Source organism: Amphibalanus amphitrite, unplaced genomic scaffold, assembly GCF_019059575.1.
Source record: "Amphibalanus amphitrite isolate SeventyFive unplaced genomic scaffold, NRLGWU_Aamphi_draft 000063F_arrow, whole genome shotgun sequence".
NCBI classification, from domain to species: domain Eukaryota; kingdom Metazoa; phylum Arthropoda; class Thecostraca; order Balanomorpha; family Balanidae; genus Amphibalanus; species Amphibalanus amphitrite.
In genome coordinates this window covers 605,170-618,022 of record NW_024881559.1, presented here as the reverse complement: position 1 = coordinate 618,022, position 12,853 = coordinate 605,170, and the positions used below count along the sequence as shown (strand labels likewise).

Here is a 12,853-nt window from a genome sequence, read left to right as displayed (position 1 = left end):
ACCCTGGACAGAGACGGCGAGCCCAGAGGCGGACAGTGGACGGATACGGCGAGCCCAGAGGCGGACAGCGGACGGAGACGGCGAACCCAGAGGCGGACAGTGAACGGAGACGGCGGGCTGGGGCGGACAGTGGACGGAGACGGCGGGCTGGGGCGGACACTGGGCAGTGAACGGATACGGCGGGCTGGGGCGGACAGTGGACGGAGACGGCGGGGCTGGGGCGGACACTGGGCAGTGGACGGAGACGGCGGGTTGGGGCGGACGGTGGACGGAGACGGCGGGGCTGGGGCGGACAGTGGGCGGGTACGGCGCGGGCTGGGGCGGACACTGGGCAGTGGACGGAGACGGCGGGTTGGGGCGGACGGTGGACGGAGACGGCGGGGCTGGGGCGGACAGTGGGCGGATACGGCGGGGCCGGGGCGGACGGTGGCGAGGTCGGCCGCGGTGTCGGCTGTCGGCCGGGGTGACTGAGTGGCCCGGCAGGTCGGCACCGGGCGCCACCGCGGCGCCGCATTTCACCGGACCGCCGAGCATGCGGTCTGACGTCGGCGACAGCTTTCCGGCCGACTGGGCCCGCCGCCGCACCTGGGCACGGCTGGGAAGTCCGTCACTGCTGGCGCGGCCGGCCGGTGCGGCGTCCGGGACCGCAGCCGCTGCCCAGCCTGCTCCATCCGGGAGCGACTCCCTGACAGGTACTCGTGTGACGATCTCAGAACGGCAAGGGCGTCATCGCGTCAAAAACGAAAAATTGCGAACCATTCGTGAGAAATGAAAGAAAAATTTGTGATTTGGAAGTTGTATTATCAAATATCATCACACTAAGCTGCTAGAGCACGCGACCTCGGCTTCTTTATAAGAGTGACAGCAGTTGAGCGCTATAACTTGGCGCATTTTAGAGTGTTTCTTTAGCGCCAGAATGTTGCGTAAGCATCACACCTGCACGACATTACGTTTCCCGACTGAGACACCTTGTCCGGACCCAAAAAATTACCACACCCTTCTCTGAAACCATGCCACTCATGGTGCCTCAGCACCGGGTCGGCGCCGTCAGCCCGCTGTTATCGGGACGGGTGACGGCGCCATGATTCAGAGAGAGCGCGCCGTCTGTCCAGCGGTGGCCTGATTCGGACGGCGCGGCGCGGACGGCAACCCACCCCGCTGCTCCCGGCAGACCGGTCTGCTCCGGAGGGGAGGCCGAGCTCTGTCCCGTCCCAGCGGGCTCCGTGGTCGACGTGTGTAACTACATATACATACCATCAGTCAGCCGACACCGCTCATGTAACTTACCACAGCAGGTGACGGCGGACAGCGACCGCTGTCAGCGCAAACGAACAGCCGTCACCAGCAGACAGTTGTCACTGGGTGACATACCAGCTGACAGTTGTCACTGGGTGACACACCAGCAGACAGTGACACTCCAGCAGACAGTGGTCACTGGGTGACACACCAGCAGACAGTGGTTGGTCACTGGGTGACACACCAGCAGACAGTGACACTCCAGCAGACAGTGGTCACTGGGTGACACACCAGCAGACAGTGGTTGGTCACTGGGTGACACACCAGCAGACAGTGACACTCCAGCAGACAGTGGTCACTGGGTGACACACCAGCAGACAGTGGTTGGTCACTGGGTGACACACCAGCAGACAGTGACACTCCAGCAGACAGTGGTCACTGGGTGACACACCAGCAGACAGTGGTTGGTCACTGGGTGACACACCAGCAGACAGTGACACTCCAGCAGACAGTGGTCACTGGGTGACACACCAGCAGACAGTGACACACCCGCAGACAGTGGTCACTGAGTGACGCCAGCAGACAATGATGACACCAGCAGACAGTGGTGACACCAGCCAATAAAGGTAGCACCAGCAGACAAAGGTGACACCAGCAGACAGTGGAAACGGCGGGTACACCAACACCAACAGCCGGTGGTCAGATAAGCAAATAGTAATCAACTGCCAAATAAGCAAATAAGCAAACAGTAGCTAATCGCCTGGCAACTCCAGCAGACAGAGGATCCAACGGGTTTCACCAGCAGATAATAGTAACATCAGGCTATACAAATACAGACAATGCTGACACCAGCAGACAGAGGTGTCAGTGGGCTCTACCTAGCTGATAATGGTGATGCCACGCTTGAAATTGGACATCCCCAGACAATTATCTCCGGCTATTACCAGCAGATAATGGTGACACCGCGGGCTACAAAAGCAGATGATGCTGACACCAGCAGACAGAGGTGTCAATGGGTTCCACCAAGCTGATGATGGTGATGCCAGCCACCGGGCTTCAAAGTTTAAAAGCAGACAATTGGACGTCAGCAGACAATTATCTCCGGGTGATACCAATAAACAATGCTGGATCCAGCGGCTATCGGTAGCACTAGCTAACAAAAATGTCTCAGACAATATCGACGTCAGCCCACACTGTTGACACACAGCTATAAATGACGGCACGGGACGACGCCATCGGGCGGACCTTTACGTCAGATCTCGCGGGCCGATGGGTAGCCGGTGTCAGTCCTCGGACCTCAGTCCTCCCCGCGGCAGTGGGTACGGTCGGATCCCGCCTCAGTCCTCCCCGGCCAGCCGGTAGCCGGTGTCGGCGCCGGGAACCACCAGCTGCAGCAGCTGCACGCTGACGCCGGCGACGCTGTGCTTGCGCCGCTCGCGCTGGGACGTCCCCAGCAGGCCCGGCTGGCCGTCCCTTGAGCCACGCCCCGCCGGCGTCCGCAGGCTCAACTTGGGGTCTCCACTGCGCAACGAACGTACATCGTTAGTTGGTGATCACACATAGAGTCAAACGTGTGGGTCTCGGTTCGACTGAGCTTACATAATGCTACAACCTCTGCTGCATCCAATTCCTACACACAAACAACTTCTACACAACAGTTCAGGCCTCAGCAGACAACCGCGAGCCTTAAAGGGACCCTCCCACCTTAACATTAGTTTTGAGTTGAGATAGCCAAGTTTGCGGCCAGGCTCAGAAACCACCATTTATCCTGGTCGCAACCCCCGCAGCTTTATGGTGTTCAAGAAATTTCTTCCCTTTACTTGCAGGGTGGGACCAGCGTGATCCCTATCTCTTAACCATTACGGGAATCTGATGACGTCATCAGGCTTTCGAACGTCCGTCATTAATTTGACTAAAACGTTTTGTAGCACGCGGTGGTATATGCTGCTTTGCGCGCAAAAAATGCCGCACTTTCAAATAAAGTCGCTAGGAACAGCGGAGATCCCAAAAAGTAAACAAAAGTAAAAGTCTAATATCTTGAAAACCGGTAAATATTTTTCGATGAAATTTGGTAGATATTCGTTTTTGCTCTTTCTGAACCGAGCGACATCACTTTCATGCCAATTCATTAACTTTTTTGAAGGTGGGAGGGTCCCTTTAAGCATAGAACTCCCAGCTACGTATTGCCATTACTTATGTTCCATTTTCTGGCTGTCATTTGTTTTGTCGTTCATATGTTACCACGGAATAGGCGATCCATCAGTCAGTCTGTCAACAACATACAGCACGACAAGAGATCGGCTCTCGACTATGGCCTTGATCACATCCTGCTGGCTGTCCCCGTTAGTCAATGGGCGGCTGCCAGCGCTGCAGTCAGACAATTCGGTCTTGTTTTATACTTCTGCTACCAATCAAATATTGTTTTATGGCTGCATATTACCTAAAAGACACGTCATGCAGAAGTTGTCTTTGGGGCACTACGCAATACTTTTCATTAAACTCGTTTTGTCTAGTTGATCGCTTGATTTTAACGATAAAAATAAATAACAAGTTTGATATAGGGATAGGTATATGGATTTATAACAGACAACACTAACAGTCTACACCTTATGCATATACGTAAGCAGTACCGCTCAATACATAACAGATGTTTCGACAATTGTCCAAGATGGGTGAAACATAGTCATACGACCTGCACCTTGCAAAATAAGTCTAAAGCAATGAAACAGCGTACGGCTGCATGTCTACATTTCTTTCTCATTTAGACGTACCTTCGTTTGTGCCAGACCAGCATCAAGGCCGGAGTTGTGCAGCTTGTGAGAAAGCAAATCCAAACAAAAACCACGTAAATGATGTCGAAATAGTGTGAGTTGTTGTATGTCTCCGAGATGGCTTCCTTAGCAATTCTGAAATGGGAAGTGAAATAAATAGCATTCAGTAAGAGAAAGGTAAAATTATGTAAAAGCACGTAGATCACAACAAGATAGGAGTGTAAAATATGTAGTATGTATAAACAACGTTATTCGTCTTCCATTCTCAAATTTGAAATGAATTTATCATGCTCTTGTGTTTATGAAAGACCCAGGGCCTCGGCTAACATGTTAACTACTGGGGCAAATGCCCCAGTAGAGTCAAGGAATGCCCCAGTAGTGGTCAGGTTTTGCCCAACCTCTACAAAATGATAATATCTTAATATTAACCCGCGCACCGACGGGGGTCTGCGCCAACTTCGGACCGACGGGGGGGGCGGATGACCGCCCCCCCCCCTGAGATCTCGAGAACGAAGCAAGATAGCGACAAGCGGTAAACGGCATCGGATACGCACGGTCAAGATCTACAATTTTTACTAAGGTCATTTTCAGGTCAGGTCAAATATGACGTCACAGGGGTCGAAAAAGTCAAAATGGCGGCGCTAGATATGGAGAGAGTTTTTTCTCGAATAACTTTCGAATTAGTCAAGATAGGAACAAACTAAGGGCATCATCGTGATCCTCTCGTCAATCCGCATCGAATGATATATATGTTGACCTCGAAAGGTCAAGGTCAAAGGTTGACCTCAGGTCACGTGACCTCGAGGTCATCATGTATATCATTCGATGCGTCTTGATGAGCTGAACACAATGAGACCATCCACGCGTCTGTATCTTGTTCCTGTACGGAGTTATTGGCCAAAAACCTTTGGTGACCTTTGATGACGTCACATGACCTCACAGCTGCCCAACAGCAAAACAGACCTCAAGGTAGTGAAGGTTGATCGTATATGAAGTCATGTATGGTATATGGGGCCATTCCGACCCGTTTTAGTGGTAAAAACAGGGAGTTGATTTTCCCCCCATTGGTCGCGAAATTGACCTGACCTTAGGTCACCGATATCAAAATTCCGAGATATACAAATTGTAGCTACTAATGACCGTATAATATCCTGCGACTTTCAAAGGCCTCCGACATCTACTGTAGCTCTGGCACGGTGACAAAGTTGCAAAAAAGTGACTTGAGGTTGGGTCATTCAAAGTGACCTGGTGACCTGACCTTAAAAGGTAGGAGGTTCAAACTTGCACACCATGTGTAAAACTGATGAGGTTATAGTCATACCAAATTTCGCGGCGCTACGCGCCGCGGTTTTTCCGCTATTCGCGAAAAACCTCAGGGGGGCGGATATCCGCCCCCCCGTCGGTGCGCGGGTTAACGTACATTCTTTCACTCGGGAGCGGTTGAAGACGTTTGTGGCAAGAAATCATGGGCGGCGGAAGAGAGGGTGCATGGTGTGCAGCTGCACCCTCAATTACCATCCAAAAACATAGGCGTGCATTGCCAAACATACCTTTTTGCACCTCCATAATCCATAAGCTACCCTTCGTTCGAAAAAGCGTCAAAAATAATGATGAAACTACTTCGGTCACTTTTTTGGTCAGTCAAAGGTCAGGTCATGGGGGTCATTGAAGGCCAAATTTCGCCGAATTTCAGGTCGAATATCGACAATTTGCAAGATGCCGACGTATGACTCGGGAACCAATAGAGCTACAGCGCTGCGGAAAAGCGCATTTGATAGCCATATTAGCGTTTTTTCTGAGTATTTCTCTCAGATTTGACCTAACGTCAACGGTTTTGCCTGCAGGGGGCAGAAACTTCCAAAATAGACAAATTTTTCGGGAAGTTTTTTTTCAATATCGAATTTGACTCAAGCCTTGCACGAGCTTTCTTTTACCGACATCGTGTTCCTCTCGTCAAGACGCATCGATTTATAATTTGATCTTGAAAAGTCAACTTGAAAATTTGACCTCAGGTCAAGGTCTTGATCTGACCGGAAATTGTCATGTTGCATATCAGTGGATCCGTATCGTCGAGCTGAACACATATTAGGCGTTTTCATCGCTCTAGCATGCCTCTTTCAAAAGTTAGTCGCGAAAAACTGTTAGATACCATTTGTGACCTGAAATGACCTCAGAGGTATAAACACGGTCATGGATGGCATTTTCATGTTCAGTGTGTCAAAATTACTTGTAATTCAGTGTTTGAGAGTGTTTAGAATGACTTTCGTCCAAGAGAGGCGGTTTTAAATTTTCTCCCATTGACTTATAATACCTAGAAGACGCAAAATTGACCTGAGGTCACCGATATGAAAATGCCGATATAAATTTTGTACATACTGTTGCCACTTGCTAGAGCACTTCATGGGCCGGATAGCTCCGTTATCCATGATAAATCCATGGACCGGATAGGATTGGATCCCAAATTTGAAAAAAAAAATAGATCGGATATGGGAATTGAAGGTTGAAAACGGATAAGTACAGATACAATTATAGCATTCGATATTCATGTAAAAAATTAACTGAACTTGTCAAACAGCAGCAGAGGTATTTATTGATTTACTATGCATTTCAGACCCCATGAGACCCTGTTTTTTGGCGATAATTTATTTAATATTTGTCCAATTTGCTTCAAATTTTCACAATGGACATTTCAGCTCAAGCGCCAATTTTCGTCAATATGGTCTCTTAACAAAATATTAAATTTAAAGGTACTTGTCGTTGCCTCGTAATGTTAAAATCGGCTCCGTAAATCCGTCAGTGGAGTAGAGGCTATCCGTGCGTACGCATGACGTCACAAACACGTGACCATTAAGCTCCGCCCTCCCGGCGGACGGGGCGGTGACCTTGGCCGGTCAGTCGGCTTTGTGGAGCGGGCGGCGGTGGCTGCCGGACCGGGGCGGCTCGCATGGAGCGTAGCTGCCGTGCAGTTGTTGCAGCCGTAACTTCATCGAATGAGCAAAAAAGCGCGCATAAGTAACGCACTAGCTGAGGCCCTTGACTTGTATTTATCACAAATGTACGTACTTCCTGTTCAGTCACAAAAATATAAATTCCACACAAGATTCGGGGCTTGTGAAAAACGCACATAAAAGACGCTGTTGATTTCAAGTGGTTTCGTAAAATTATGTATCGGGTCAGACTACGTCCACATTACAAAAAAAAAAAAATGTGTTTCTTAATTCTACACCTTTTATGTCGGAACATTTTTATGTTTCTAGAGCTCTGTAGGCCTGACAGCTCTTCCTGCGAAACCTTTCCCGTATAGTGCTGACCGTTCCCGTATAGTGTTCAACGTCCGCCTGCCACATTCCTGTTTCTTTTTGTGCACGTCTTAACAATATAACACATACAGCGATAAAGGACAATTCGACCACACGACACATCACGCTTCTGCTCCACCCGGCGCCCCGCACCGCTTTACGAATCACGAATACGGTCGTCTCGCTGGAGTAATGCCCCAGGCAATCGGCCGCGCCCGCGGCATTAGTCTTCATTCTACTTTGTTGCTTTGTGCGCCTTCCTCAGAAACACTTATTGAAGCTGCCAAATATATCAATATTTTTGGGTCATGTGGAGGCTTACGCATAATCTCACAGGTAATCGGGTATAGTGACCTGACCCAACCTGACGATCAGATAGGTGCAACTCCGGCGTAAATAAGTGCCCAGAGTCCAAGAGTTCATCTATCTTTTCTCTTACGGCCGGTTCGGTCCTATAATTGATCCTACTCTGATTCTGAGGCCAGTTTTACCAACAGAAAAATAGCCGCCTGCCGGAAATTTTCACCTAAAGACCGCTTCACATACAGAGCGTAAACGCGATGGGCACGTAATCAGATAGGGCTTTGCTTTTTACGCTCCGTATCTGAAGCAGTCTCCGCAAAAAAAAAATCGGCAGGCAGCTATTGTTCTGTTGGTAAAACTGGCCTCTGATCATTATGAATATGATGAGCTGGTTCGACGTTAAAATGCCAAATTATGGAGAAGAGGACACCACTACCATCGAACGGATAATTTTTGGCTTTCGTCCCGAAACAACTTTGCCAGCTCCATTGTCTTCAGTATGCGGTCCTGATGCGACCTCTCCGCAGTGCTGAGGCCGACTGAAACGGCATAGACCCATCGCGGTCACGGCCAGTGGGCGGAGTTAAGTTGGGCCCGGCGTAACGTGATTGGCCAGCGCTCTTATCCAATCCGGTGCGGCAGCGAGCGAGCCTCTATCCGGGTGCAAAAACTGATTAACATTACGAGCCAACGACAAGTGCTTTAAATTTTGATATTTTGTTAAGAGACCATATTGACAAAAATTGGCGCTTGAGCTGAAATACCGTATGCCAAAATTTCAAGCAGATTAGACAAAAATTGGAGAAATTATCGCCGAAAAACAGGGTCTCATGGGGTCTGAAATGCATAGTAGCTACATGCGATTTATAAGCATGCCTTTGTGAACCGTGAGTCTGTGAGATATATGGTTATCTGGTCCCTTACAGTGAATTTGTGATAGTCAACAACCAGTTTTGGTTAAACGGATTATTATGGATATTTGGATGGCTGAAATATGCCATGGGCCATGGGCGGGCCGGATTCTGAAATTCAAAGAAAGACAGATAATGGGCGGACCTGCGTGACTTGCTGGATATAGGCCGGGCTTGATCCTGAAAATCCTATCCATGAAGTGCTCTAACTGTTGTCTTTATCAATCGCTGAAAGTTTCAAAGCGATCGGTCATTCGGTGTAGCTATGGCATACATTGAAACATTTTATGAGGTCACTAGAAGTGACCTGGTGACCTGACCTTGAATGATCTTGGTCTGAACTTATTACAACATGTGTAGAGTTGGTGGAGGATAAGGTGTGGCGCTCCGCGCCGCCGTTTTTGAGATATCCGCGGAAAACCGCAGTGGGTGGGTGGGGGGGGGGGGTGTTCAAACACCCCCACCCCCCAGCAGGGCGCAGGGTAACACACTTCGACCATTTGCCCCAGTAGTCAAAATTCCTTAGCCGAGGCCCTGGAAAGACCAATGACCACTTCTACATCAACTTCCCCTTCTCCTTTGCTTTAATCAAAGCTTGAAATACATTTACCGAAAACTATGCTCAATATAATTCATCTCCTAAGGTTTATGATTTATCGCCGTAAGATTCGGGTCCGTTTTCAGCCGGCCGTTTGGGCAGTTAGCGGAATGTTGCCGCCTGGGCGACAGCCGTCGTCTGTTCCGCCGAGCACCGGTGTCGTGCGGCACAGCCTATCTACCAAGTGATAATGATCGGCCCGCAGCCGGCTGACGTAATGAACGCGGCCGGCTGTATAGACTGTGTGTGACAAAGGAGGGTAACCAAATCCATTTGGAAAGATGAGAACGGTTGCGAATTATGTCGGTAACCAATGAGTGATGATTGCTGTGGTCTACAGTCATTGGGAATGGAAACGATTCGGTGCAGCGAATTGTGTCTCGGGTTGTTGAACTGATGTGTGTGGGAACTGCTCACAGTGTGACGCTCCTAATAACCCCAGAAGAAATCTTCCAAGTCACTTTCATGCTTCTGCTTGTCCTTATGCTCAGTACTCGCGACACAAGAATAATGAAGCTAAACGCGTCTTCGTTGAACTTAAACTAAGATCAGTGTTCACACATGCTAAGGCGTACCTTGTGACCGCATAGTTTCAACAGACGTTTAAATAATGTCACGACCGATGTGTGTGGCGGCGGTTCGGTGCGAACTGCGAGCCGCTGCGCCTGCTCACCTCAGCACCATCAGCGGGCAGAGGCAGAGGGCGTACGCCAGCGTGATGGCTAGCGTGTACTTGTGGGCGGCGGCCTCCGCGGCCAGGTCGAGGACGTGGCGGCGCGGTTCGCCCAGGCCGTCCGCCTCCTGGTCCGTCTCTCGTGACGCGTCCGTGACGTAACTGCACCTGCGGCACCGGACCGGACCCGACCGGACCGGCCTCGCCGTCAGCGCCGGCCGCCGCGGCCGGCTCCAGCGCGGCCAGTTGTATCTCATTTCAGAGCGATTTATGCCAAACTCGGGGGCACTTACGAGCGCGGGTTATGCAACCATTTGCGATGAATAACTCTCGTTTTCTTTCAACCGGTATGGAAAGCTCGTGCTATTCATAGTTATCTCTGTGAAGAAACAGCAAGTTTGTCTTCCCACCTCCCCGCACCCGCCTGCGGCGGTTCATTGTCAGCCCGTTCGCCGGTGACCCGCTGCCCTCCGTCCGCGGCCGGTCGGTCGGGCAGCTATAGCTCCCTGTTCAGCCCCACCTGTGCACGGTGCCGACGGTAGCGGCGCACGGCGGCTCGTCATCAGAGTGAGCCTGCAGACCGGAGCGGCGCTCCGCCAGTCCCTGCGATATGAACAGCTGGAGGAGACCCATCAGCAGCAGCGGCAGGATGTAGCTGCGAACGCCACCGACAGACACACATCTCATCACCCCACTGCAGGGAGCTCAATAAAACAGGTCTGCTGCTGCAACACAGTGCAACCTACTCCCTATTTAGCGACCAGAAACTTTAACGATTCATAGATTTTGCACTTTGATCGTTGTAAGCATACGACTGATCCAATAAAACTTCTCAAAACAAACGCTCTGCATTGACTGCTAAATAAAAGGGCAACACTCTTTTTTATTCAGTCTCTGTCTATCTGTCTGTCCGTCCGTCCGTCTGTCGTCTGTCTGTCTATCTGTCTGCCTGTCTGTCTGTCTGTCTATCTTCTCTGGTCTGTCTGTCTGCTGTCTGTCTGTCTGTCTGTCTGTCTGTCTGTCTGTCTGTCTGTCTGTCTGTCTGTCTGTCTGTCTGTCTGTCTGTCTGTCTGTCTGTCTGTCTGTCTGTCTGTCTGTCTGACTGACTGTCTGTCTGTCTGTCTGTCTGTCTGTCTGTCTGTCTGTCTGTCTGTCTGTCTGTCTGTCTGTCTGTCTGTCTGTCTGTCTGTCTTTCTGTCTTTCTTTCTTTCTATCTTCCCCTTACTCTCTTTCTTCTTCTTTCTCTTTCTCTCTTATCTTTTGTCATTTTCTTTTTGTTTGTCTCTTATCAAGTATATCAATTATTATACGTAAACAACTGTACACTACATAGCGTTTGTCTCTCGAATCCATAATCATTTTCAATTTTCATGTCTTCTCTTATGTTTTATACCGCAAGGAAAATGGGTTTGCCTGCAGCTTTTAAAACCGTTTAAAATAAGTTTGGATATAGACTAGCATTATAATGCATTCATACCAGCCGTAAGAACTATCTAGATAATATTTATGACGGGCTATAAACGGAAACCTGTATTGCAATTGGAAAACCAAACAAGCATGTCTGAAAGCTCCCGACCACCACTGTATGTACCCAGGCATTGGGTTGTAGTTCGTTGAATACCGAAGTCAAAATGCAAATAACCAGCAAAGAGATGTAGTTATAAGCAATATCCTTGCATTGGAGTGCCTGCACGCACACGAGACGTGCCCGTTGCTGCTGCATTGTCATTGTTTGGGGAACAGGTTTATGTCACACTGTCGTGATTTACTGCGGTCTGCAACTGGCCGCGGCAGGTCGCCGCAGTTGCTCCACCCGGCCGGGCCGGTGACCGGGTGGGACATCATGGTAGGCGGCCGCGCGCAGTTGGTCGCTCACGGCTCAGGCCGAAACGGCGCCGGACTACTCACGTGGTGACAAACAGGACCTTGGTCAGCGGGCCGACCCCGCGGCCAACATTGACCATGCACAGGCCCACGCCGCGCAGGTCGCCGAAAAACAGCTGCCAGGAAAACACGGAATGCAGCTGTGACAAGGCGCGTCTGTGACACTGACAACTGACACGATATGACGTATAAGCTTTGCCAAATGTGTGATCAAATAATGAGAGAATAATGACAATATATATTAACATATGACTCCGGTGACAGAAGGAACCTATCAAATCAACAAAACAAAATTTCACAGTGTGCATAAAACAGCTAAGTAATTGTGGACGGCAGACCGGTGCAGTCACCGCAGTTTGATTCCGTGCACCATCTCCATGTCCGGCGGCTTGATCCCGTGTCCCACCTCCCCCAATAACTGGCGATTTGACCGCGAGTCCCACCTCCATGTCCAGGTAGTCGGTGTAGATGAGGTACGGCAGCGCGGCGCAGATGGAGACTAGCCACACGGCCAGCAGGCAAATTGGGCTGCTGGCCGGCCAGCGCCGCCGGCGCAGCAGCCGGCAGTACTGGCGCACCGTCATCAGCAGCAGCGTCAGCGTCATCAGCGTCAGCGGGATGTTCTGCCGGATAACGTCAGTCAGCGTCAGAGAGATGATGCCACGCAGAGCCGACCTCAGCGTCAGAACTCAGAGGGAGGTGCTGCTGCACAGGACAGGGCGTCCGTAAACCTGTCAGGACCTCGGAACAGAGTGCTCAGCACCGTGCTCAGCCGCTACCTAAGCTCATCAGTTATGTGTGTCTGGTGGATCGATGTGTAGCGTAGGTAGGATTCCGTCAGAGTGAGTGGGCGTCCCGCTCACCTGCATAATGGGCAGCATGTAGCACATGGTGCTGCCGAGCACCCAGTTCTGCAGCAGCAGCACGGTCAGCGTGAGCGGCAGCACCAGCAGACAATTGGCCAGGCAGCCGGCCAGCAGGGTGAGCAGCGGCCCGCAGCCGGCCGTCGGCGGCGCGCCGCGCCGATAGATAGCTCTGGCGGCGGCCAGGCAGGTGACGCTGCCGGCGGCGGCCACCACCGTGTAGGCGGCCACCACCGCCGGACAGAGGCGCGCGAACACGGGCCGCAGGCGCGGCTGGAGGAGCGCCGCGCCGCCGGCCGCCAGCTGGCCGCTCTG

General features: G+C 51.0%; 1 protein-coding gene across 1 annotated transcript; it reads right to left on the bottom strand.

The window, feature by feature from the left end:
* Positions 1-780: 780 nt before the first annotated feature.
* Positions 781-12,565, bottom strand: LOC122378714. Its single transcript, XM_043360151.1, has 7 exons — positions 12,539-12,565; positions 12,119-12,298; positions 11,700-11,791; positions 10,312-10,446; positions 9,792-9,959; positions 4,008-4,142; positions 781-2,757 (listed from the first exon to the last, which is right to left on the bottom strand). The coding sequence occupies exons 1-7, from the start codon at positions 12,563-12,565 to the stop codon at positions 2,574-2,576; spliced, it is 921 nt and encodes a 306-aa protein (XP_043216086.1). The 3' UTR covers positions 781-2,573.
* Between the last annotated feature and the right edge of the window lie 288 nt (positions 12,566-12,853).

Bases quoted from the DNA above. Each gene is read 5' to 3' on its own strand.
- LOC122378714 (XM_043360151.1), bottom strand. From the start codon at position 12,565: ATGTGCTACATGCTGCCCATTATGCAG. The intron at 12,299-12,538 runs GTGAGCGGGACG...GTTATCCGGCAG, and splicing joins ACATGCTGCCCATTATGCAG to AACATCCCGCTGACGCTGAT. The intron at 2,758-4,007 runs GTACGTCTAAAT...TTCGTTGCGCAG, and splicing joins CTGGTCTGGCACAAACGAAG to TGGAGACCCCAAGTTGAGCC.